This window comes from Choloepus didactylus, chromosome 1, assembly GCF_015220235.1.
Source record: "Choloepus didactylus isolate mChoDid1 chromosome 1, mChoDid1.pri, whole genome shotgun sequence".
Classification (NCBI taxonomy): domain Eukaryota; kingdom Metazoa; phylum Chordata; class Mammalia; order Pilosa; family Megalonychidae; genus Choloepus; species Choloepus didactylus.
Window position 1 is genome coordinate 194,869,918 of NC_051307.1, and position 27,843 is coordinate 194,897,760.

Below are 27,843 nucleotides of genomic sequence, written 5' to 3' on the forward strand. Positions count from 1 at the left end.
AGGGATTATTATTCCTTGAGGGTCTGCTAATAACATGCCTGAAAAACAAATTGCACCTTGTGACTTTTGGAAAGGAAAACTATCTTTGTTCTCACTCTTTTTATTATGTTCTTAATATTTTATTTTATTCCTAACATATGCAAAAGAAGACAACATAATTCAGTAAGTCCTGAAATAACTATCACTTAGATTCAACTATTATCTAGATTTTGCCACATTTGTTTCACTTAATATCCATTTTAAATTTCTTTCTTTCCATTTTTTTTGATGAAGTATTTTAAAACAAATCCACTATGTGTTTTCATCTCTACATAATTAAGTACACGTTTCTAAAAAAGGATGGTCATCTTCTTACATAGCCAAAGTGTCATTATCATATCTAAAAAAAATCAAACATTTTCCTAGTTTTCATTTAATATCCAGATCATAATCAAATTTCCCATCTGGTTGTCTTAAAATGTCATTCAAAGTTGTCTGGAGGGAGATTAGGGATTAATAATTCAGTTTCTTCAATGATTACTATTCAGGCCTTATACTTCTTTCAGAATCAATTTTGGTAATTTCTGTTTTCTAGAAAATTAGAATCTATTTCATCTAAGTTTCTCCAATAACCTTCCTGATTAGTTTTGCCACAGTCCTATCCCCTGAAGCCCCAACTGCTGGCTGTAATCCCACTTCCAAGGCTCAACACCTAGAATCATAACCTGGAAATTCCTACTGCCAAGGGTTCTTTTTCATGGTAAACATGGTCAAATTAAGCCTGAGCTTGTAACTCCCTGGATACCAATTTCCTACTACTCTTGGGGACCCCAGAGAGGTATCAGTCCTTTTGGTGGATTCCAACTGTAGGCCTGCCTCGTCCCAGCAACTTCTTCACCATTGCCACAGACCAAATAGCATACTTTTTGTTCAAATTGTCTGAAATTTCAACTCACAGGATAGAATAAAAGAATCCTTGAGTAAAAAGAGACTCAGATAGAAGGTATTTCATCCTACTTACTTCACAGAGGAGGAAACTGAACTCCAGGGAGATCAAAATGACTTGCCCTAGGTCACATAATCAGTGGCAGGAACAGGATAGAAGGAGACATTATTGGAGTGTCAAGAAAATAATGAATTCCAGGAGATTTAAAGTACTCAAAGTACACCCCAGAATAAGTTATTTGTCTCTGAGCTCTTAAGGCCTTACTTGCATTGAAGCCAGCGTCCCAAAGCATGATAATTGCAAAGCTGGGCAGTGTTCCCCCTTCCTTTCCTTTCACCAGTCTTTGTATCAAAAGTAGCTTTAACAACCCATTTCATCTCCAGATAGACATGCATTTCAGTTTTTAAAAACCTATAAATGGTTAGCTGCAACACTGCACTGTAAATAAAATTAGCCCAGGTTACAAGTTAAAAATCCAGGGAACTGTTCCTCTGATAGAGATACTGGCCTCTGGGAGATGTAGAACTGGAAAGCTCTAACAGGAATAGCACTTCTGTGATGGTGTGGGAAGTATCACAGTTCTGACTGCATTTTACACAAGTGACACAGATGCAGAAACTCTTTAGAAACTAAACGAACCTGATTTTGAGATTTACTATAAAGCTATAGTAATCAAAAGTGCGGCAATGGCATAATCAATGGAACAGAATAGAATCCAGAAATAGACCCACACATATGTTATCCCAAACCAATTCCATGGAGAAAATATAGTTTTTCAATAAATAGTGAGGAACTACTGTATAATCCCTAAAGGAAAAAAAATGAACCCCAGCCCCTACCTCACACCACACACAAAATTAATTCTAATAGATCACAGATCTACACCTAAAAGGTAAAACTGTAACACTTCTAGAAGAAAATATAGGAGAAAATCTTCCCAAGCTTGAGGTAGGTAGAGATTTCTTAGTAAAGTAAAAGCACAAAATATAAAAGAAAAAAATTGATAAACTGACTTCACCAAAATTAAAATCTGCTTTTGCACACACCCACACACAAAAGACACTGTCAAACCAATGCAAAGACAAGACCTAGATTGGAAGCAAATATCTGAAATCATATACTTAACAAAGAATCTTACATTCAACAGTAAGACGAAGTTAAGGACGTGCATACACTTCACAAAAGATGATGTACAACAGTCAGTAAGCATAGGAACATAAACTATCCCAGAGACGCTGGCGCCAAAACACGGAAACGAAATGACACTTCAGCCTGAAAAGAATATTGCCTTTGAAGTGACACAAACGGTCTAACAATAGGATGTTGCTCATTATTACTCCCCACGAAAGAGAAAACAGCCAAAAAAAAAAAACCCACTTCAACAACTTGATACACTCGTACGCAGCTGTCGAGAAAAGAGAAGCCTCGCGATACCGCCAAGTACGGGGAGGCTCACAGCCGCTGAGAAACGATCGGGTAAGCTGGAGGGTGCAGGCTCAACCAAGACTTCCGGATTAGGTGACTGTCTCCACTGGTTATAGGGCAAGGGGCGGGGCAGAAAGGACCAGACCAGGTATAGGAGTGCTACACTGGAAGATCCTCAAGATTTCCTAGGCACGCCCATGTGTGCACGCCCCCTCCGCTGCCACTTTCGGTTAACCACCCACATCGAAACCGTGTTCTCGCGGTATTTGACCCAATTCTCGCGGGATGTAGCGTGGCACTGGGAGGCCTGGCCCAGGGGAGGGGTGGCGGTTCGTTAGTGGCGTTGGGCTCCGGCGGCGGTGGCTTCACATTGTCTTCTATTCACGGGGAGCCGCTCAGGCTGGAGGCCAGCCAGGTGAAGAGCTCGCCTGCATGTGTGTGCGCGCCGCCAAGGGCCTGCGGGGCCCGGGGCAGGAAGGGGCCCCATCTCGGCCTCCCGCGCTGTCGCGACTGGCCGGCGCGAGGGATCGAGGCACGGGCTCGGATCCAGCCCCCGCCCTAGCCCCCTCCCTGACCGCTTTCCTACTCCTCTCTCCCAGCTGTTGCCGCCGCCTCGGTCGCGATGGGGGCGCAGGACCGGCCGCAGTGCCACTTCGACATCGAGATCAACCGGGAGCCGGGTGAGCCGGAGATAGGGGAGCCTCCTGGGGCCTGGGCTTGCCTGGGGGTAAAGGACAGGCTTCTACCTTCGTCAACTCCCCCAAACCTTTAAGGGAGCGGGTGGGACAATGAATTTTCGCTTCTCTCCGGTGAGAAAATCAGTGGAGAGGAGGGTGGCCCGGTGACACCACCAACACTCGACTCGGAGTCCCGGCCTCGTCCTCCAAAACCCCACGCCCACAGCCACCGGCAGCCCCGGGCTGAGTCTTAATATCTTGCCGGCTGGCGCTGACAAGGATGCAGTCCTTTTAAGACTTTCTCTCTCTCAGCGTCCCTAGGTGGCAAACACTCTTGATTTCAATTTCTGATATTTTGCTCTGTACTTTTGAGGTTTGGATTCGTATATTCTGTGCTTCTTGATCCTTATGTATCATTAATACGGTAACCCTGCCTCTATTTTCCCTTAAGAATCTTTAGCTATACTTTCTTGGTTCGTGGGAAAATGGCTTAGCAAATGTTCTGTGTGATAAACCAGAGCATTCTGCTCCAATAGAATTGCAGCATGCATACACTTAACGTTAATATGTTGCCTTTAGAGAATCCATCCATTCATTAGTATGGTTTGTTGAAAATAAAATATCTTCTAAAGGATAGTCGTTTCAGTCTGAGTAGCAGAGTGTGCAGGTTTCCAAACTGTTTTCTTGGTTTCTTCGTGTTTGTTACAAGTTTTAAATGGAGGCATATGTACTGTCTTTATACAGCATCTTGTTCAGCAGATTCTTATTAGTGAGAACCTGTTCTAGGCCCTGTAGGTATAGCAGTGAAAAGACAAAGGCTTCTTGTAGATTGTATTCTATTGGGGGAAGATGGGCAATAAACTAGGAAAAAATATATAGTGGCTTGTAGGAAGTTGGTCAGAGAAGACCACTTTGAGAAGCTGACTTTTAAGCAGACATCTGAAGGAGATGAGCCTTGTGATATCTTTGAGAAGAGCATTGCTGGTAGTGGGAACAGTTATTACTGTTCTGAGGCTTCTGAGGCTCTGAGGAGGGAGTGTGCGTGGCATGTTTGAGGAGGCAAAGGTGAAGAGAAGGAAAAAGAGGCCATAGTGAGGATTTTGACCCAGTAAGATAAGAAGATAGAAGGGTGTTGAGCAAAGGAATGATGTGATCTTAGAAATTTTGTTGCATTCTTAGGTTTAGTTCTCTTTCTCTTTTTAATATTTAGAGCCTTGGTGGATCTTAATCCTTATTCTGTAGTGAAACTCTGCTTCACGTAAGAGAGCCTGTGGTTTTTTAAAAATTAAAAATAACAGATCCCAGAAAAGTAGAAGTAAATGAACACAGGTTCTGAAGTCATGTTAAGAACTTCTTTCTTGTAACATGTTCCAATTTTAGATTTTCAAATAGCCTTTATTGTGAAATAATCTCCAGAATATGCTTGGTAAATGATGAATGAGGTTTGTTCCCCAGCATCCAAGGCAATTAATTATATTACCATTCTAGTAAAACTGACTAGCGTTCTTGAGAATACTGAGTCATATATAAAACAAAGAATGCTTACACTGTGTTAGGTTGAAACCGCTTGAAAATTGGCAGTTTCATATGGTTCAATCTCATGTATAATACCTCTCTAAGACGTAAGACTTGATTTTACACAACTCTTAAGGATCACTTCACTTTTATGAAGGGAGGGGTCTTGCTTTACAGTATTTAATCAATAGTATATATGTCATATACTTACTGAGTACTTATTCAAGTAATATCCTTGAATTCTTATATAGGTAATAATTTGCTTGATGTAAATATGAAGTAATAGCTTTGATTTACTTTGATAAGCAAAGGTCATTTAAGATTGTTCACACTGTCCACATTGTTGAGAGAGCAGGAAGTACTGATAAAAATTGAGCTGGAAATAGCATGTACTCTTTTCCATTACTATCAGTGAGGATTTGTATATTTTATAGCGAAAAAATTAATTTTAAATTTTGAGTTATATAGCCACCAAATGAATGCAAGAATATATTAAGAAAAAATCTTTAAATTGTATGTGAGTTTTTCTCTGTGACTCTAATTAGATGGTTCCTCTAATAATTCCATGACTTTTCCTTATAAATTTTTTTCGGAAGGTTTTAAACTAAATTGATTTCATTAATAGATACAGGACTATTCATGTTGTCTCTTTCTCCTTCGGTCAGTTTTGGTAGTTAGTGGGTTTTAAGAAATTTGTCCATTTTATTGAAGTTGTCAATTTTTTGTGCATAGGGGTGTTTGTAATAGTCCCTTTTATCCCTTTAATATATCTGTGGGGAATCTATAATAGCTCCTCTTTCATTCCTGATATTGGTAAATTTTTTTTTATCAATTTTATTATCTTTTCAAGGAAGTAAGTTTTGATTTCACTGATTCCCCTCACACACACCCCCATCCCATTTTTCTATTTTAATTTCATTGATTTCTGCTCTTTATTATCTCTTTCTTCTGCTTGTTTTGGTTTTGTTTTCCTTTTTCTAGTTTCTTAAAGTGTTTGCTTGGTATATCTTTTTTCCATCCTTTTACTTTTAATCTATCTGTATCATTATATTTGAAGTGGATTTCTTGTACCTAGCAAGTAGTTAGGTCTTATTTTTAATCCATTTTGACCATCTGTCTTTTAATTGGTATATTTAGACCATTTACAATTTACGTAACTATTGTTATATTTGGACTTGTCTACTATTTTGTTATTTGTTTTCTATTTGTTATCTTTGCTTTTTATTTTGAATTAAATTTGGGGGTTATTTGAATATTTTTAGTATTCCACTTCAATTTTTCTATTAAGTTTTTAATGCTATCTCTGTATACCTTTTAAAATGATTGCTCTAGGGGTTACAGTATGTATTAACTTTTTGCAGTGTACTTAGAATTAGTATTTTACAATTTCAAGTAAAATGTAGAAGCTTTCCCACTGTATAGATCTCTTTACCCCCCCAACCTCATGTTGTATTTATCATGTTTATTACATCTGTAAATTTTGAAAACTTTTGCTTTCAAATGTCATTCATATTTTAAAGAACTTAAGGGGCAAAACATAGTCTGTCATATTTAGCCATATTTACTGTTTCTGTTGCTGTTTGTTCATTTCTGAAATTCCAAGTTTTTCTTCTATCATTTCTCAAAGTCTGAAGAGATTCCTTCAGCATTTCTTTTAGAGCAGGTCTTCTGGCATGAACTCTCTTAGTTTTCTTTTATCTGAAGAAAAAAAAATTTTTCTCTTCATTCTTAAAGGATGTTTTTGCTAGATACAGAATTCAGGGTTGACAGTTAAACCACCTTCTGGTCTTTATGGCTTCTGATAAGAAATTGATAGTTATTTGCATTGTTATTCTCCCACATTTATGTATTATTTTTGCCTGGCTGTTTTCAAGATTTTTACTGTCTTTAAATTTTCAGCAGTTTAATTGTAATGTATCTGAGAGTGAATTTCATTGTGTTTATTCTCTTTGGAGTCTGCTTATTTTAAATGTAAAATTTACGTTGTTTTCACCCATCATTTTTTCAAACGTATTTTCTGTGCAACACCCTTTTTCCTCTTCTTCTGGGACTTGTGTGACACCAATACTAGACCTTTTGCTTTTGTCCCACAGCTCCCTGAGGTGCTGTTAATTTTTCAGCCTTTTTTCTTTCTGGTTTCAGATTGGATAATTTCAATTAATTAGTCTTCAAGTTCATTGACTTTGTCATAGCCTTTCTGTTATTGAGTCCATCCGGTGAATTTTTTATTTTGGTTTATTATAATTTTCACTTTTAAAATTTCCATTTGGTTTTTCTTGAGGCTCTTTTTTCATTAATTTCCACACTGTTTTGCATTTCTTAGTGAAGCATAGTTACAATAGGTGCTTTAACTTCTTTGATAATTCGAGCATTTGTGTCATCTTTGGGTTATGTACAGTAATTTTTGGATTGTTATCCTGGACATTTTGAATATTATGTTATGTGACCCTGTGTTTAGTTTAAATTCTGTGGAGAATGTTGATTTTGTTGTTATTGATTTTTTTTTAATTCAGTTTTATTGAGATATATTCATATACCATGCAGTCATCCATGGTGTACAATCAACAGTACCATCTTATAGTTGTGCATTCATCACACCAATCTATTTTTGAACATTTTCCATGCACCAGAATCAGAATCAGAATAAAAAATAAAAATAAAAAAAGAACACCCCAACACCCCCCCATCCCACCCTATTTTTCATTTGGGTTTTGTCCCCATTTTTCTACTCATCCATCCATACACCAGATAAAGGGAGTGCGATCCACAGGGTTTTCACAATCACGCTGTCACCCCTTGTAAGCTACATTGTTATGCAGTCGTCTTCAGGTGTCAAGGCTACTGGGTTGGAGTTTGGTAGATTCAGTTATTTACTTCTACCTATTCCAGTATATTAAAACCTAAAAAGTGTTATCTATATAGTGCATAAGAATGTCCACCAGAGTGACCTCTGGACTCCATTTGAAATCTCTCGGCCACTGAAACAAAGTTTCGTTTCATTTTGCATCCCCCTTTTGGTCAAGAAGATGTTGTCAATCCCATGATGCCGGGTCCAGATTCATCCTCGGGAGTCATATACTGCGTTGCCAGGGAGATTTACACCCCTGAGAGTCAGATTGCACGTAGTAGGGAGGGTGGTGAGATCACCTGCCAAGGTGACTTAGTTAGAGAAAGAGGGCCACATCTGAGCAACAAAGAGGCACTCTGGGGGAGACTCTTAGGTTTAGCCTCTCCTTGCAGCAACAAGCTTCATAGGGGCCAGCCCCAAGACAGAGGGGTCAGCATGACAAGCTGTCAGTCCCCACTGTTTGTGAGAACATCAGCAACAATGCAGGTGAGGAAGTCTAGCACATTTGCATCTTCCCCTAGCTCTTCAGGGGGAGCCCCGAATATATATTCTTATTCTCCACCCAAATTACTTTAGGATGTGTTGCTATTTCATTCTAATCTGTACAGACCTACCATAGCTCTCTTCCTGTTTAAAGTTCCCTGTAATTGTAGTGTTTGAACAAATTGACTGTAGAAGTTATATTGTTTAGAAAATATAGATCCTATACCAAATAAACATCTCTTCCCTTGGTCTCACATGGAAGTTGAAGTTTGGACACAGTCGGTTTTAAACCTTTACGCTTTGGCCCGATTTGCCCTAGTCTTAACAGATTTGCCCTCATCTTAACCAGATCTGCTTTATTCATGTCTCTAATTGAAGTCTGGGCTCTTTTTTTTTTTTTTTTTTAACCATTGCTGTATGCGTTAATACTGACATTCATATCTGCTGAGCTCTAGCTCTGAGTTTCAGGTGTCACACAGATACCCAGTGTTCCAGAGATCAATCAGGTTATACACAAAGGTATCACCATCTCAGAATTTGGAGATAGCCATTACAATTCAGGAATAGATTTGACTGCTGTAAGAGCTTACAATCTAGGGACCGTTACAATAATCATTTCCCTGTTAGGCTGTGCTCTAAGGTTCAGTTCTGAGTTTACACATTGTAGTTAGTCCATATTGGTGAGGCATTATAGTGTTTGCCTTGGTTTCTGGCATACTTCACTCAAAATGCTGTCTACAGGATCCATTCACCTCCTTGCGTCTCTCAGCTTCACTCCTTCTCATAGTTGTTCAATATTCCATTGTATGCATACACCACAGTTTGCCATTCTGTTCCTCAGTTGTGTACCCTTAGGCCACCTACCCCCATTGCAGATCATGAATACTGCCTCCGTAAACACCAGTGTGCAAAAGTCCATTCATGTCTCTGCTCTCAGATCTTCAAAGTACATACCCCATAATGAGGTTGCAGGACCTTATGGCCCTCACATACTTAGGTTCTTGTGGAACTACCATACTGACCTCCACGAAGGCTACAGCATTCTGCCTGCTCATCAACAGTAAATAGGTATATCCCTCTCTCCATGTTTTCTCCAGCACTTTTACCCCTTTCTGTATTTTTTCCTACAATTTTAGAGATATATTCACATACCATACAATTATCCACAGTGTACCGTCAGTTGTTCATGGTATCATCATATAGTTGTACCTTTATCACCATAGTCAGCACTTGAACATATTGATTACTATTAAAAAGGTTTTTTTTGGCGAATAATAAAAATGATAATAAAAAGAAAAATAAAATGTCTTACAATACACTATAATAGTAAGGACAGAAAATAACACCATTACCAAGAATCCCATATCCCTTCCTTATATCCCTCCCTCGTACACATTTAACTTTGGTTATTGCCTTTGTTACATTTAATAGAAGCATATTACAATGTTACTCTTGACCGTAGACTCCAGTTTGCTTTGATTATGTTTTTTTCCCAAATACCATCCCTTTTTCAGCACTCTGCCTGGTTGACATTCATTTGTTGTCCCACATTTGAAAACATTCTTATATTTGTACATTTAGCAACAGTCATTAGTCACTCCAGATTTTTCCAAGTTATACAGTCCCAGTCTTATCATCTAACTTTACCTCTGGTGTCGTACATTCCCCTATCCAACCTCTTTCAGCTTTATTCACAGACATCTTCGTTCAGTGTACCTACAATAATGTGCTACCATCACACAGTATTACGCTGTCTATTTCTGGATCTGTACAATCAGTCCTACTGAACATTCTGTAGTCTTTCAGCATCAAATGCCCGATCTCTACCCTCTTTCTATATTCTGGTAGCCTGTGTTATCAGCTTTTAACTCTCAAAGTTTGCTCATTAATGTCAGTTCATATTATTGACACCATACACTATTTGTCCTTTTGTTTCTGGCTAACTACTCAACATAATATCCTCAAGGTTCATCCACATTATTATATATTCCATGTCTTTGTTGTGTCTTATGGCTGCATAATATTCCATCATGTGTATATACCACAATTTGTTTATCCATTTGTTCACTGATGGACATTTTGACTCATTCTTTTTAAAAGCTGCCTTAATTATTGCATGTGCCTGATCCTGGGTGCTGCACTAATTAATGGGCCTTCATGTTAAGGTATTATGCAGACAGACTTTTTATAGATGATATCTTCTTATACATATCTTAGGAAAAGGAAAAGCCTTTTTTTAAAAAATAAAAATAAAAAAATAAAAAAGATTGTGCAAGCAAGAGCGAAATTTTTTTCTTTTTAAGGAATTGGGCCAGGAAAATACCAGTAATAACACCATACCTGAGTGGATAGTCTTGAAGGCAACTCATATGGGTTTTTATGTTGACTCTGAGAGGAGAAAGTTCATTTCTTAACACCTTTTATTTCTCTTCCCTGAGACTCCAAGTGAAATATGCAAAGGTTTATTTCCCTTTCTACCTATAACATAGAATGTCTGTTCCTCACCTAACCTGTCTCCTGTCCCAGTTTGAGCCCCCATGCTTTTCTGTTATTTTTCTAACTTTGTTGGTGTTCGTCTGTCAGGGTTATGGCAGAGGGAATTCTGACATTGATGGTGTGAACTAGCTGTCCAACATGGTTCCTTACAGTTTGATTTGCACATCATGTACATTTAGAGTTTTGAGGAGAATAAAGACCAAGGTTAGCCTTTGGCACTAGATAGTCTTAAAGCTTTCCAAATTATATGTAGTTCAGTTTGAACTATTGGTAGAATATAGCACTGTTTAGTTTCCTAGGCTGTTCAAGCAAATACCATGAAATGGGTTGGGTTAAACAATGGGCATGTATTTGCTCACTGTTTGAGGCTGGGAAAAAGTCCAAATCAAAGTATCGTCAAGGCAATGCTTTCTTCCCAGAGACTGGTGTTCTGGGGCTGGCTGTTGGCGATCCTTGGTCCTTAGCTTGTCACGTGATGAGGTACATGATGACATCTCCTGGTTTCTCCCTTCCCTCAGGTTCCGTTCATGTTCAGCTTTTTGCTTCCTATGGTTGTTTCTCTCTGTCTTAATTTCATTCCACTTATAAAGGACTCCAGTAATAGGGTTAAGACCCATCCTGATTACTGAAATAACCTTATCAAGAAAGGTCCTACTTTCAATGGGTTCACGCCCACAGGAATGGATTAAAGTTTAGGAACATGTTTTTCTGGATTACATGCAGCTTCAGAGTACCACAAGCACTTAAATAGAGGGTCAGGGGTGCAGCAAACAGTTATTTTACTGGGAAAAATTTTAGATCAGCAGAAAAGTGCTCCGGCTAGTGAGGGCAAGACTGGGGTGAATGACGGTTGTGATGGTTAGGTTCATGTGTCAACTTGGCCAGGTGATAGTACCCAGCTGTCTGGTCAAGCAAACACTGACCTAACAATTGCTGTGAGGACGTTTGAGGCTGGTTGATAAACCAACAGGCTGGTTTATTAAATCATCAGTCAATTGACTGCAGCTGTGACTGATGACTCACCAAAGGGCATGTCTTCCACAATGAGAATGCAATTGGCTAGATTTAATCCAATTAATCAGTTGAAGACTTATAAGCAAGACAGATAGAGGACCTTCACTTTTTCTTCGGCTGCCCAGTGAAGCGTTTCCTGAGGAGTTCGTGGAAGTTGCCAGTTCGTTTCCTGAGGAGTTCATCGGACATCTCCCTTGGAGTTGACAGTTTGCTGACTGCTCTACAGAATTTGGACTCATGCATACCCACAGTTGTGTGAGTCACTTCTACAATTTGATAGTCAGAGACACCTCTCATTGATTCTGTTTCCCTAGAGAACCCTAACTAATACAACGGTTATTTAGAACTGAGGAATGCTTTCAAGATTATCTAAAAAACTGCATTCTGTAGCTAATCTTATCCCTGTAATTTCCATCTTATATACTGTTTCTCCTCTAAAATGCACTTAAGTTGTTATATAAAATAGTTCATTTTGTTAAAAACGCCTAACTGAATGCTTTATTTTGTAAACCTTGCTCCAGGTAGTTCCCAATTTTAGTCCTGATGTGTTTCAAGAGATTGTGTCTTAAAGTAGTTAGAAATTCATTGCCATGGATTCCTGTTTTAGATCTTTTAACTGTGTATGAACACTTGCATAAAATTGGAGCCTGAGTCTTAATTAGGCAATGTTATGTGAGTAGAGTAGCTAAAATGAGTAAATTCTCTGTACTCAGGTTGGATTCCCAATTTGAAGGAATAAAGGGAAGAGATATTCCTGCATTAAGCTACAGGAAGGGATGTTACTAATGCAAAAACCCTGACATTTTCATCATACAGCTGCAGTGACACTAGCAGTTTGGAAGTGGCCAAACAGACAAGCCGTAGTTTTATGAAGTGTTACCCCTTGTCTTTCATACTTGTAGTAACCACCTGAAAAACTTGGTGCATTTTTAGAAATCTGATTTCAGGAGTAGAAGAAGAAAAGAGTGTGGAAATCAGGAATAACCCTAGTGTAGCTAACTTCTGCCCCAAAGTACCATCTTTCCCAGAGAACCTTAAAGTTTCCACTTCAATGTTATACACTAATCTGCAATTCTGTTACATTTAGGTTAATAAAGATTAATTAGGTAAATCTTTTTGGGATTACCTTTAGGAAGGTTTGTTTTCATATATGACCTGAACTCATGCAGCAAGATTGGTTTCTTTTTAACTGGGAATTTTGTTTGGGTCAAGGAAAGGTCAGTGATCTTAGAACCTGGAAAGGCAACTCGGTATATTGGAAAAAGCGCTGGATGGAGACTTAGAAGACTGTACTTTATTTCTGGCTCTGCTCTTTTCTAGATGCTTGGCCTTTGATAAATCACATTACTAATAGCGGAGTCTGTTTGAAACAAGGCTAATAATCATGACTAGGATAATAACAACATATGTTTGCAAGGTTTTTTAATCAGCACAACATTAAGATGTAAGAATTAAACCCATTTAATGGATGAGGAAACTGACTCAGAGGGGTCAGTTTGGACAATTGACTTGTCCAGGGTTACTTAGCTAAAAAGAGCTAGAGCTCTAGCCTAGGTCATCCCTCTTCTCCATTATACCATGATTGCTCTATAATCTAGAATTTAGTATTTTTGTGGAGTTCTTTGAAAGAGTAGATCAAGCGTGAGGGAAGCACTTAGTAGGGCAGCATTAAGATACTTGTTGGTTGGAGAGTGGAGTGCCTAGGCTAGAAAAGAGAATAGGTTTCGCAGTGGGGAATACTTAAGAAAACAAAAACCTTTTTTTTGCATATTGTACTTTTGTGTACAGGAGGGGCTGAAAAATGCCTCTTTCACTTTTTCTTTCTAGAATTTAGGCTAATACTATTAGTTACTTGTTTACATTGGTATTTTGGATTAGATAGACCTTTAGGTCTGTCTTTGGAAGTCAATCAACATTTATAACATTGTTTTTGTTAGAAAATGCTTTCTGATTCCAAACCACCAACTTAAAGATGATTTTTTAAGCATACAAGGTTTAAGGTGGAGACTGTTAATGTTTATGAATGACAAATTAGAGAAAGAAAAGAATATTGTAATCAGTAAAGTTCATTTGCAAGTTGTAAACCGTGTCGCCTGGGCTCTTCCTGTCTCTGGTTCATTTTAAGCTAAATTGGGCTTCATTGTTTCTTCTGTTTGTGAAAATAATACATGCTCGTTATAAAAAATTTAAATTATTTTTTTAAAGTAAACTCGCCTTAAAATCCTATCACTCAGAGAAAATTACAGCTGAATTTCTGAACATCCTAAGTAAGGTTTGTGTACATCTACATACATGTTTTTTAAAAACAGCATTATATGCTGAATATCGTTTGTGACCTTTTTTCTGTTAAACATTAGGTTCTAGATATCTTTTCATTTCAATCAATTAATTTTTATTTTATTTAATTAGAGAGATTGTAGGTTTACAGAAAAATCATGCAGAAGGTACAGTATTCCCATACACCTCCCCTCACACATGCAGTTTTCCCTATTAATAACACTTTGCATTAGCTTGGACCCTTTGTTAACAATTGATGAAATGATATTATAATTACACTATTATCTAAGCCCATAGTTAACATTAGGTTTCACTGTTTTTGTTTTACAGTTCTATGCTTTTTTCACATTTTTATTCTGGAAACATATAAATAACCTAAAATTTCCCCTTTTAGCCATATTCAGAAATACAGTTCAGTGGTGTTAATTAAATTTACAGTGTTGTGCCTACCATCACAGAAACTTTTCCATCACCCAGACAGAAACTCTGTACCAATTAAGCATTAATTCTACATTCTGTATTCACTCCCCTGCTCCTGGTAACCACTATTTTCTTTTCTGACTCTAAGGATTTGCATATTCTAATTATTTCACCAAAGCGAGATCATACAATATTTGTCCTTTGGTTTCTGGCTTGTTTCACTCAACATGATGTCTTCAGGGTTCGTCTGTGTTGTTGCATGTGTCAAAACTTCATTCCTTTTACAGCTGAATAATGCTCTATTGTATGTCTATATCACATTTTGTTTATCCATTCATCTGTAGATGGATACTTCAGTTGCTTCTATCTTTTGACAGTTGTGAAGAGTGCTGCTGTGAACATTGGTGTGCAAATCTCTGTTCAAGTCCCTGGTTTCAGTGCTTTGGTGTATATCCCTAATAGTGGGATTGCTGGACCATGTAGTGATTCTGTACTTAATTTCCTGAGGAATTGCCAAACTATTTTCCATAGTGGCTGTACCATTTTACATTTCCACCACCAATGAACAAGTGTTCCTATTTCTCCACATACTTTCCTACACTTGATATTTTCCAATGGTGAATGTGAAATGTTATCACATTGTGGTTTTGATTTGCATTTCCCTAATGGCTAATGTTCCATTTGTGTTTCCCCATGGCACATCTTTTCATGTGCTTTTTGGCTGTTTGCATATCTTCTTTGGAGAATGTCTATTCCAGTCTCTTTTGTTCATTTTATCATTGGGTTGCTTGTCTTTTTGATTTTTAGTTGTAGAATTTCTTTATATATTCTGCAAATTAAACCCTTATTGGTTATATGGTTTCCAAATATTTTCTCCCATTCTGTAGATTGTTTTTGTACTTTCAAAATGAAGTCCTTTGCACAGTTGTTTTTAATTTTGAAGTTCTATTTATTTGTTTTTTCTTTTGTTGTTTGTGCTTTAGGTATAAAGTCTAAAACACCATTGCCTAACACAAGGTCCCAAAGATGCTTCCCTATTTTTCCTTCTAGAAATTTTATACTTTTGGCTCTTATATTTGTGTCTTTGTTCTATTTTGAGTTCATTTTTGTCTATGGTATGAGGAAGGGGTCCAGTTTCATTCTTTTGAATATGGAAATCCAGTTTTCCCAACACCATTTGTTGAAGAGATTGTTCTTTCCCTATTACATGTACTTGACATCTTTTTTGAAAATCAGTTGACCATAAATATATGGGCTTATTTCTTCACTTTCAGTTCTGTTCCATTGGTCTGTATGTCTGTCCTGTGTCAGTGCCACACTCTTGTTTATTGTAGCTTTGTAATAAGTTTTCAAATTGGGACATGTGAGTCCTCCAACGTTGTTCTTTTTCAAGATGTTTTTGGCTATTAGGGGCTCCTTTCCCTTTTATATTTATGTGTTGATTAGCTTTTTCATTTCTGCAAAGAAAGGTGTTGGAATTTTTATTGGGATTGCATTGAATCTGGAAATTGCTTTGGGTAGTATTGATATCTTGGCAATATTAAGTCTTCAGTCCTTGAGCATAGGATATTTTACAGTTTATTTAGGTCTTGTTTTATTTCTTTAGTGATGATTTGTAGTTTTCCACATACATAATTGGTTAAATTTATTCCTAGATATTTTGTTCTTGTAGTTACTATTGTAAATGGAATTGTTTTCTTGATTTCTCCCTTTCAGATTAATTGTAGTATAGAAACACCACTGATTTTGTGTATTGATCTTATAATCTGCCACTTTGCTGAATTTGTTCTAGTAGCTTTCCTGTAGATTCGTCTGTATTTTTTATATATAGGATTACATCATCTGTGAATAGGGGTAGTTTTACTCTTCCTTTCCAATTTGAATGCCTTTTGTTTCTTTTCTTGCCTAATTGCTCTGACTGGCACTTCCAGTACAGTGTTGAATAGCAGAGTTGGTGGCAGGCATTCTTGTCTTGATCTTAGAGGAAAGCTTTCTGTCTTTCACCAGTGAGTGTGATCTTAACTGGAGGCTTAAGTTACCGTTATCTTGATTCAGTGCTCACCCAGTTATATGGACCCTTTAACTGTTTTCCAGAGCTGTGAGATAGATGGTTCTGCTAGTTTTTTTTTTTTTGCTTGTTGTTTAAAGCTTCTGTGGGGGGACTAAGCCATCGATCATCTCATTCAGCTATTTTAGTGACCTCACTGGGAAGTTCTTCTTGATGGAAGAATTCAAGCTGGATAAATTGAGAAGCACTGTTGGAATTAGAAGAACCATCATTTTGCAACCCTTAGTGTGATATTTGGTTCAGGCAAGGATCATCAGTGGCCAGATCCATTGGGTGAAAGGTTGTTATGAAATATGATATGCACATATTTCAAAGTATCAATCCACAAATTAATAATTCAAAAAGGAGAAAAATAACCGTTACAACAGAAAGATCTGGCTAACACTTTAGTGTCATCAGCTGTGGGTCAAATTGACATATGCTTCCTGGTGGGGTGCAAAAAAGGAATGGAGCTGGGGTCTATTCTGGATTAAAAGAGACCAAGGCGTGACAACCAAATTAATACATATCCTTGATTAGATTCCTGAATTAAAAAGTAAAAGATATAATGGCATTGTGGGAGACAGTTGGATATGTTTTGAAAGGAGTGTATATTAAACTCTATTGTTGAATCACTTGCATTTCTTGGGTGTGATAATAGTTTGGAGGTTAAGTAGGAGAATGTGCTTGTTCTTTGGGAGTATGTGCTGAAGTAATTAGGAGTGAGGTATCAGAATGTAATGTCTTTAATTTTCAATTTGGTCAAGATAAAAATTGTTTGTAGAGAATGAGAGATAAATGTGGCAAAAGTTTTGTTGGTTTAAAATTTTGAAAATAAAAAGTTTCATGGGAAAATTGCATGTTCATTCCCTCCAATGACCTGTAGTATCATTCTGTCAAGTTCCTCCCAGAATTCTACTGGTATTTGGGGAATGGAGATAAACAATTAATATAGATTATTTTAGGGAAATTTGACATATTTGCAATTTTGTGTCTTCCTATCCAAGAATAGGTATGTCTCTCCTATTTATTCAAGTTGCCTTTATGTCTCTGAGAGTCTCAGTAGTTTTGTTTTTATAGATCCTGCACTGTTCTGGCTAAGTAACTAATGTTTTTTGTTGCTCTTGTGAATTTGATTTTTATTTCGTCATTTTTTCCTACTAGTTCTTGTTGGTCATAAGATAAATGTCAGCAATTTCAATGTCTAATATGTCAACCAACTAATATATCCACTGGTTCTTTTAGGTTTTCCGGGTATACAGTTATGTCTTTCATACAATAATGATTTGCTAGTTTTAATTTGTATACCTCTTGTATTTTTTTCGTCTACTTACATTGGCTAGAATTTCTAAAACAGTGTTAAACAATATTGATGCTAATAAGCACTTTTAACTCATTCCTTACTTTAACACTATACCAGTGTTTCACCATTAAACATAATACGGCTGTTGATCTGAAATGTGAAAACGTGTGTGTTCTTTTAAGGGATGAATGTTGCATTTCATCAGACATTTTCTTAGCTTCTATCACAACATGTTCAGAAGATTTTCCCTTCACTTCATTAAATTTTATTCATTAAGTGGTATATATGTTTTTTTATCTGTTATTGTCATCTTTCTCTGATTTTCCTTTAGGGTTATTTTGCTTCATAAAATTTGTTAAGCTTTTCATCTTTTGCTGCACTGTGTAGCAATTGAGATGGTGTCAGTATTAATGAAGATTAATAATATTTCTTGAAGATTGGAAGTCATTCACCCATATCCAAATAGTTACAATTTTTTCCTTAATTTGTATATTCGTCTTCTTTTGTCCCCTTCCCTCCTTCTACCCCCAACCTGATAAAGAAAAAAAGCTTTGGGGTCTATTTTTCAAGTCTGACATCTTTCTGTTTTTTAATTCATTAATTTCTGCTTTTATTTTTATTAAAACTCCAAGTTTTCTTAGGCTTATTTATTGCTTTTTTTTTTTGTCTTACTGAGTTGAATGATTAATTTCTCTTTAATCTTATTTATTAATGAAAATATTTTGGGCCATATTCACTTATTGGGACAAAGAAGTAGTTTCAACACTTTTTGCCTTGAGAGCTGGTCGCTCTGATCTGGCTTCGTTCCCCAATATGCTGGTTTCTAAAGCTTTTTGAGTCTCTGCCATGCAGAGCACTAACTGCATGAGCCAATAAATAAATTCTCTTTGAATTTTTGCTTGCAACCATGGTACCCTAATTGAGAGTGATACAGAGCAGCATTCTCCAACATATCTGCACAGTACCTTTAACGGTATGTTAATTGGCATGAAAAAAATGAAGAAAAATAAGAATATATCAGTTTTTTGTGTGTTTATGAAAAGAAACTGTAAAAATGCACTAGAAATTAATAAAAGTGATTATTTGTTGACAGGGTGGGAACAAAGACTTCTTAATCTATACCTTTCCACTGTGATTTTTAAATCACAACAGCTTTACCTATCCAAATGAAAGATTTTTAGAAAGTACATAAACAAAAAAAAAAATTTTTGTCACTACATAACTTTGTTCCAATAGTTATACCATTTACATTCTGTTTGATAACCATAATCCCTATATTTAGGCTTAATTCTTTGAGTCATATCCCAGGATTACCTATTCAAATATATTTTTTCAGGATAAAATCTAATTAATGTATTTCCTTTGCTAGGCACAGAATTCTTGGTTCACAGCATATTATTCCTTTTAAGTTGATAGACAGTACTCTGTTGTCTTCAGTTTCTAATGTTAGTGTTTGAAGCCAGCCTTTTTTTTTTTCCTTTGTGGGTAACGTGATTGTACTTCCCAGATGTTAGAAGGAGTTTTTCCTTTATGTCTCCAAAAAGATGAAGCTTTATTAGAGTGTAGCTTGGTGTTACTCCAAATAATACCTTTTCCTAGAATAAATAATGAATACCTTTGATCTATATATTTAGATATTCTTTCATTTATGAAAGTGTATTTTATTACTCTCTATCTTCAAATAATTATGTTTCAAGTATTCTTATTATTGTCCAAATATTTATTTATTGAGCACTTACTCTGTACCAGGCACTGTACAAGGCAGTGGGATTACAGTGGTGAGTAAAACAGACATGGTGTCCCCATCTCCCTGCCCTCAGACACATCATTTAGGCCTAGGTTGATTATAACTGCTCGTTGTTCATACCATTGATGGCTCATCTCATTGTGTAGCAACTGTGTTTGTTTGTGTCATTCCTGGTTAAGATGTGAGCTCCTGAAACTTGGGCACTGTATCTTCTTCACTGTGGACTCCCTGAAACATGGAGAGGATTTCAGGAAAATAGTATTTGAGTAAATAGCCCAATTCTGTTGGAATGCTGCTCCCATCCCCTAAATTTCCTCGTGGACTTTGCTTTCTGCCTACTCAATATGATCTATTCCTACAGGGATAACTTGTTTTAATTAGTCTGTATGCTATTCCTTGCTTTTTGCAGTGTTAGTTCCTACAATATTTTTTCTAGCCACTGCTCATTTTTCCAACTCCTGTATCTTATGATATGACATATGATATAGCACATGTCAGTTTTGTCACCACTGCAGCTGCAGTTCCACCACAGCTGTTTCTGAGAACTACGAGCTGTATTGATGATAGGCAATGTTGGGTTTTATTCAGTTTTTTGGATACTTGTTGATGTCATTCCTGGCACCTAGTGGCCAAATCTGGATCTGCAACGTGTCTTTGGAGTGTCTGGTGTTTCCTGTCTGTGGCCAAAGTTTAAAATGTGTTGTGTTGATATTAGGTGATTAATCTCAGGATTGTTCCCCTATCTTAGTTATTTTTAAGGATATGTTATGTTTGGATTAAGGCAGGAAGTCAGTCTCATTCTGTATCATTTTTGTCCCTACCCTAAAAACACCATTCTAATGCTTACACTAACTGTTTTCAGATTTTAGTTGTACCATTATAGAACAGTGTATTTATTAGCATAGTGGTAATTCCTTGGAAGATACTTTTTAATATAAAATATAATATTATTGATAGTAATGATGAAGTCCCACTAAATTATAAGTAGCGTTTATTGAGTGACAAATTTTCTTTAGATTTTATTCTTTCATTTGGAAGCATCCATTAGTTTCTGAAGAGACATCAGCAGGGTATCTTAACTCGTTACAGGAGATGAGAAACATCTGGCATTTACTATTATTGGGAAATGGGCTTACTATAACATTCAATTTTCTTTTCCTATCAGTTTGGGATCCAGAGAATGTTCTCTTCTGCAGATTTACTATCTTTTCCTTATATAACTACAGTTTAATTTTTATTTTTAATAACTTTCATAATCAGAGTTTATACCTGCCATAAATAATTGGACTACTGAACTCTTATTTTTTCTTTAAAGACTATGCCTTCAGTATATTTTCTATTTTGGTTTTCAAAAACAAAAGTATCATCAAATATTGGCCCATTTTCTGTGTAAAATAATGCAATTCAATTAAAAAACATTTTTGAAGACCTACTGGTCTTGCTAATGAGCTTCAGTCAAGTTCGTGTTTGCCAGTCTGTGTTCTGTAGTGTTCAGTTTCAGTGTTTGATTTGATTTACGGAGAATTAATATTAGTATACCTCTTTATAAAGTAAAGTCATATTTCTTTCTCCTTTTTTCTGTTAGAAAATTGTGACCTTGCCTTTGTTTTTAAATCCCTCAAATCACATGAACAGTATGTATAAAATTAAGGTAGCAGCCTCTACCAATGCCTGAATAACCATAATTCATCCTTTGTCATGCCTTTAAAGCCTGATCACGTTAATCTGTTCTTACCATGGATTTTTCATTATTTTCCCGGATGTGACAGTGTTTTTAACCTAGCACTATAGTACCGAGGCCAAACAATTTTTTTTTTTTTAATTAGAAGTTGTGGTTTCACAAAACAGTCATTCCTAAAATACAAGATTCCCATACACCGCACCACCCCCGACACCTTTTATTGATGTATAATATTTGTTGCAATTGATGAACGATGATTAAAATCGTACTATCATTTGTCATCCATAATTTACATTAGGTGTATTTTTCCTCACATACTACCCTATTATTAATACCTTGTATCAGTGTTGTACATTTGTTATAATTCATGAAAGAACATTCCTTGTTTTATGCTTGTACTTTTAACTATAGTCCATAGTATACATTAAGTGTATTTTTCCCCATATATCAACCTATTATTAACACTTTGTATTACTATCGTACATTTGTTAAAATTAATGAAAGAGCATTCTTATACTTGTACTCTTAACAGTAGTCCATCATCTACAATAAAGTTTACTATGTTGTATAGTCCTATGTTTTATCTTTTAATTTTTTTTTTTATCATTTTATTGAGATATATTCACATACCACGCAGTCATACAAAACAAATTGTACTTTCGATTGTTTACAGTACCATTACATAGTTGTACATTCATCACCTAAATCAATCCCTGACACCTTCATTAGCACACACACCAAAATAACAAGAATAATAATTAGAGTGAAAAAGAGCAATTGAAGTAAAAAAGAACACTGGGTACCTTTGTTTGTTTCCTTCCCCTACTTTTCTACACATCCATCCATAAACTAGACAAAGTGGAGTTTGGTCCTTATGGCTTTCCCAATCCCACTGTCACCCCTCATAAGCTACATTTTTATACAACTGTCTTCGAGAATCATGGGTTCTGGGTTGTAGTTTAATAGTTTCAGGTATCCACCACCAGCTACCCCAATTCTTTAGAACCTAAAAAAGGTTGTCTAAAGTGTGCGTAAGAGTGCCCACCAGAGTGATCTCTCGGCTCGTTTTGGAATCTCTCTGCCACTGAAGCTTATTTCATTTCCTTTCACATCCCCCTTTTGGTCAAGAAGATGTTCTCCATCCCACGATGCCGGGTCTACATTCCTCCCCGGGAGTCATATTCCACGTTGCCAGGGAGATTCACTTCCCTGGGTGTCTGATCCCACGTAGGGGGGAGGGCAGTGATTTCACCTTTCAAGTTGGTTTAGCCAGAGAGAGAGGGCCACATCTGAGCAACAAAGAGGCATTCAGGAGGAGACTCTTAGGCACAAATACAGGGAGGCCTAGCCTCTCCTTTGCAGCAACCGTCTTCCCAAGGGTAAAACTTATGGTAGAGGGCTCAACCCATCAAACCACCAGTCCCCTATGTCTGTGGTCATGTTAGCAACCATGGAGGTGGGGTAGGCGAATACCCCTGCATTCTCCACAGGCTCCTCAAGGGGGCACTACATCTTTTTTTTTTTTTTTTTCCTTGTTTGTCTTTTTTCTTTTCTTTTTTTTTTTTAACTTTCCCTTCTTTTTTAAATCAACTGTATGAAAAAAAAGTTAAGAAGAAAACAAACATACAATAAAAGAACATTTCAAAGAGACCATAACAAGGGAGTAAGAAAAAGACAACTAACCTAAGATAACTGCTTAACTTCCAACATGTTCCTACTTTACCCCAAGAAAGTTACATAATATAGCAACATTTCAGTGAACTTGTTCCTACTACATCCATCAGAAATTAACAGACCATAGTCATTTCTGGGCATCCCCAGAACGTTAAATAGCTTATCTGTTCTTCTTGGATTATTGTTCCCCCTTCCTTAATTGCTCTCTACTGCTAGTTCCCCTACATTCTACATTATAAACCATTTGTTTTACATTTTTCAAAGTTCACATTAGTGGTAGCATATAATATTTCTCTTTTTCTGCCTGGCTTATTTCGCTCAGCATTATGTCTTCAAGGTTCATCCATGTTGTCATATGTTTTACCAGATCGTTCCTTCTTACTGCCGCGTAGTATTCCATCGTGTGTATATACCACATTTTATTTATCCACTCATCTGTTGAAGGACATTTGGGTTGTTTCCATCTCTTGGCAATTGTGAATAATGCTGCTATGAACATTGGCGTGCAGATATCTGTTCGTGTCACTGCTTTCCGATCTTCCGGGTATATACCGAGAAGTGCAATCGCTGGATGGAATGGTAACTCTATATCTAGTTTTCTAAGGAACTGCCAGACTGACTTCCAGAGTGGCTGAACCATTATACAGTCCCACCAACAATGAATAAGAGTTCCAATTTCTCCACATCCCCTCCAGCATTTGTAGTTTCCTGTTTGTTTAATGGCAGCCATTCTAACCGGTGTTAGATGGTATCTCATTGTGGTCTTAATTTGCATCTCTCTAATAGCTAGTGAAGCTGAACATTTTTTCATGTGTTTCTTGGCCATTTGTATTTCCTCTTCAGAGAACTGTCTTTTCATATCTTTTGCCCATTTTATAATTGGGCTGTCTGTACTATTGTCATTGAGTTGTAGGATTTCTTTGTATATGCACGATATCAGTCTTTTGTCAGATACATGGTTTCCAAAAATTTTTTCCCATTGAGTTGGCTGCCTCTTTACCTTTTTGAGAAATTCCTTTGAGGTGCAGAAACTTCTAAGCTTGAGGAGTTCCCATTTATCTATTTTCTCTTTTGTTGCTTGTGCTTTGGGTGTAAAGTCTAGGAAGTGGCCTCCTAATACAAGGTCTTGAAGATGTTTTCCTACATTATCTTCTAGGAGTTTAATGGTACTTTCTTTTATATTGAGATCTTTGGTCCATTTTGAGTTAATTTTTGTGTAGGGGGTGAGGTAGGGGTCCTCTTTCATTCTTTTGGATATGGATATCCAACTCTCCCAGCCCCATTTGTTGAAAAGACCATTATGGCTCAGTTCGGTGGCTTTGGGGGCCTTATCAAAGATCAGTCGGCCATAGATCTGAGGGTCTATCTCTGAATTCTCAATTCGATTCCATTGATCTATATGTCTATCTTTGTGCCAGTACCATGCTGTTTTGGCAACTGTGGCTTTATAATAATCTTCAAAGTCAGGGAGTGTAAGTCCTCCCACTTCGTTTTTTTTTTTTAGAGTGTCTTTGGCAATTCGAGGCATCTTCCCTTTCCAAATAAATTTGATAACTAGCTTTTCCAAGTCTGCAAAGTAGGTTGTTGGGATTTTGATTGGGATTGCATTGAATCTGTAGATGAGTTTGGGTAGAATTGACATCTTAATGACATTTAGCCTTCCTATCCATGAACATGGAATATTTTTCCATCTTTTAAGGTCCCTTTCTATTTCTTTTAGTAGAGTTATGTAGTTTTCTTTGTATAGGTCTTTTACATCTTTGGTTAAGTTTATTCCTAGGTACTTGATTTTTTTAGTTGCTATTGAAAATGGTATCTTTTTCTTGAGTGTCTCTTCAGTTTGTTCATTTCTAGCATATAGAAACATTACTGACTTATGTGCATTAATCTTGTATCCCGCTACTTTGCTAAATTTGTTTATTAGCTCTAGTAGGTGTATCGTTGATTTCTCAGGGTTTTCTAGATATAAGATCATATCATCTGCAAACAATGACAGTTTTACTTCTTCTTTTCCAATTTGGATGCCTTTTATTTCTTTGTCTTGCCGGATTGCCCTGGCTAGCACTTCCAGCACAATGTTGAATAACAGTGGTGACAGCGGGCATCCTTGTCTTGTTCCTGATCTTAGAGGGAAGGCTTTCAGTCTCTCACCATTGAGTACTATGCTGGCTGTGGGTTTTTCATATATGCTCTTTATCATGTTGAGGAAGTTTCCTTCAATTCCTACCTTTTGAAGTGTTTTTATCAAAAAGGGATGTTGGATTTTGTCAAATGCTTTTTCAGCATCTATTGAGATGATCAATTGATTTTTCCCTTTCGAGTTTTTAATGTGTTGTAATACATTGATTGTTTTTCTTATGTTGAACCATCCTTGCATGCCTGGAATGAACCCCACTTGGTCATGGTGTATGATTTTTTTAATGTGTCTTTGGATTCGATTTGCAAGTATTTTGTTGAGGATTTTTGCATCTATATTCATTAGGGAGATTGGCCGGTAGTTTTCCTTTTTTGTAGCATCTTTGCCTGGTTTTGGTATTAGATTGATGTTAGCTTCATAAAATGAGTTAGGTAGTGTTCCATTTTTTTCAATGTTTTGAAAGAGTTTGAGTAAGATTGGTGTCAGTTCTTTCTGGAAAGTTTGGTAGAATTCCCCTGTGAAGCCATCTGGCCCTGGGCATTTATTTGTGGGAAGATTTTTGATGACTGATTGGATCTCTTTGCTTGTGATGGGTTGGTTGAGGTCTTCTATTTCTTCTCTGGTCAGTCTAGGTTGTTCATATGTTTCCAGGAAATTGTCCATTTCTTCTACATTGTCCAGTTTGTTGCCATACAGTTGTTCATAATATCCTCTTATAATTTTTTTAATTTCTTCAGGATCTGCAGTTATGTCACCTTTTTCATTCATTATTTTGTTTATATGGGTCTTCTCTCTTTTTGATTTTGTCAGTCTAGCTAGGGGCTTGTCAATCTTGTTGATCTTCTCAAAGAACCAACTTTTGGTGATATTTATCCTCTCTATTGTTTTTTTGTTCTCTATGTCATTTATTTCTGCTTTAATCCTTGTTATTTCTTTTCTTCTACTTGGTTTAGGATTGGTTTGCTGTTCATTTTCTAGCTTCTTCAGTTGATCCATTAGATCTTTGATTTTGGCTCTTTCTTCCTTTTTAATATATGCGTTTAGTGCTATAAATTTCCCCCTTAGCACTTCTTTTGCTGCATCCCATAGGTTTTGGTATGTTGTGTTCTCATTTTCATTCGTCTCTATATATTTAGCAATTTCTCTTGCTATTTCTTCTTTAACCCACTGATTGTTTAGGAGTGTGTTGTTTAACCTCCAGGTATTTGTGAATTTTCTAAGTCTCTGATGGTTATTGACTTCTAATTGTATTCCATTGTGGTCAGAGAATGTGCTTTGAATGATTTCAATCTTTTTAAATTTATTGAGGCTTGTTTTATGTCCCAGCATATGATCTATTCTGGAGAAAGTTCTGTGAGCACTAGAAAAGTATGTGTATCCTGGTGATTTGGGATGTAATGTCCTGTATATGTCTGTTAAATCTAATTCATTTTATCAGATTGTTTAGATTTTCAATTTCCTTATTGGTCTTCTGTCTGGTTGATCTATCTATAGGAGAGAGTGATGTGTTGAAGTCTCCCACAATTATTGTGGAAACATCAATTGCTTCCTTTAGTTTTGCCAGTGTTTCTCTCATGTATTTTGTGGCACCTTGTTTGGGTGCATAGACATTTACGATTGTTATTTCTTCTTGCTGAATTGCCCCTTTTATTAGTATGTAGTGGCCTTCTTTGTCTCTCAAAACATCCCTGCATTTGAAGTCTATTTTATCTGAGATTAATATTGCTACACCTGCTTTCTTTTGGCTGTGGCTTGCATGAAATATTTTTTTCCATCCTTTCACTTTCAGTTTCTTTGTGTCCCTGTGTCTAAGATGAGTCTCTTGTATGCAACATATTGATGGTTCATTTTTTTTGATCCATTCTGCGAATCTATATCTTTTAATTGGGGAGTTTAATCCATTTACATTCAACGTTAAAACCGTGAAGGCATTTCTTGAATCGGCCATCTTATCCTTTGGATTATGTTTACCATATTTTTCCCTCTCTCTATTAATATCCTTTATTGTACCCATACCGAATCTCTTTAGTACTGAACCTTTCTCCAAGTCTCTCTGTCCTGTCTTTGTTTCTCTGTCTGTAGGGCTCCCTTTAGTATCTCCAGTAGGGCAGGTCTCTTGTTAGCAAATTCTCTCAGCATTTGTTTGTCTGTGAAAAATTTAAGCTCTCCCTCAAATTTGAAGGAGAGCTTTGCTGGATAAAGTATTCTTGGCTGGAAATTCCTCTCACTCAGAATTTTAAATATATCGTGCCACTGCCTTCTCGCCTCCATGGTGGCTGCTGAGTAGTCACTACTTAGTCTTATGCTGTTTCCTTTGTATGTGGTGAATTGCTTTTCTCTTGCTGCTTTCAGAACTTGCTCCTTCTCTTCTATGTTTGACAGTGTGATCAGTATATGTCTCGGAGTGGGTTTTTTTGGATTTATTCTATTTGGAGTTCGCTGAGCATTTATGATTTGTGTATTTATGTTGTTTAGAAGATTTGGGAAGTTTTCCCCAACAATTTCTTTGAATACTCTTCCTAGACCTTTACCCTTTTCTTCCCCTTCTGGTACACCAATGAGTCTTATATTCGGACGTTTCATATTATCTATCATATCCCTGAGGTCCATTTCGAGTTTTTCAATTTTTTTCCCCATTCTTTCTTTTATGCTTTCATTTTCCATTCTGTCATCTTCCAGGTCACTGATTCGTTGTTCAACTTCCTCTAGTCTTGTACTATGAGTGTCCAGAATCTTTTTAATTTGGTCAACAGTTTCTTTAATTTCCATAAGATCATCCATTTTTTTATTTAGTCTTGCAATGTCTTCTTTATGCTCTTCTAGGGTCTTCTTGATTTCCTTCATATCCCGTACTAGGGTCTCATTGTTCATCTTTAGTTCTTTGAGTAGCTGCTCTAGGTGCTGTGTCTCTTCTGGTCTTTTGTTTTGGGTGCTTGGGCTTGGGTTATCCATATCGTCTGGTTTTTTCATATGCTTTATAATTTTCTGTTGTTTTTGGCCTCGTGGCATTTGCTGAACTTGATAGGGTTCTTTTAGGGTTTGTAGACCAGTTGAAGTCCTTATCTCTAATTTATCAGATCTACAGCTTCGTGGAGTACACTTTCTCTAACTAACCAGCAGGTGGCGTCCACGAGCCACCTGTTCTCCAGAAGCCAGATCTCCCCTGCTTAGCCT

At 36.8% G+C, this 27,843-nt stretch overlaps 1 protein-coding gene across 7 annotated transcripts in view; it reads left to right on the top strand.

Annotated features, from left to right (window-relative positions):
• The first annotated feature begins 2,648 nt into the window (after window positions 1-2,648).
• Window positions 2,649-27,843, top strand: part of NKTR (natural killer cell triggering receptor) — a 58,991-nt gene continuing 33,796 nt past the window's right edge. For all 7 annotated transcript variants that reach the window (XM_037848105.1, XM_037848113.1, XM_037848131.1 and 4 more), the window contains exons 1-2: window positions 2,649-2,765; window positions 2,950-3,030. In XM_037848105.1, the coding sequence (XP_037704033.1) occupies window positions 2,973-3,030 (58 nt within the window). In that variant the 5' untranslated portion in view covers window positions 2,649-2,765; window positions 2,950-2,972. The remainder of the gene's footprint in view (window positions 2,766-2,949; window positions 3,031-27,843) is intronic.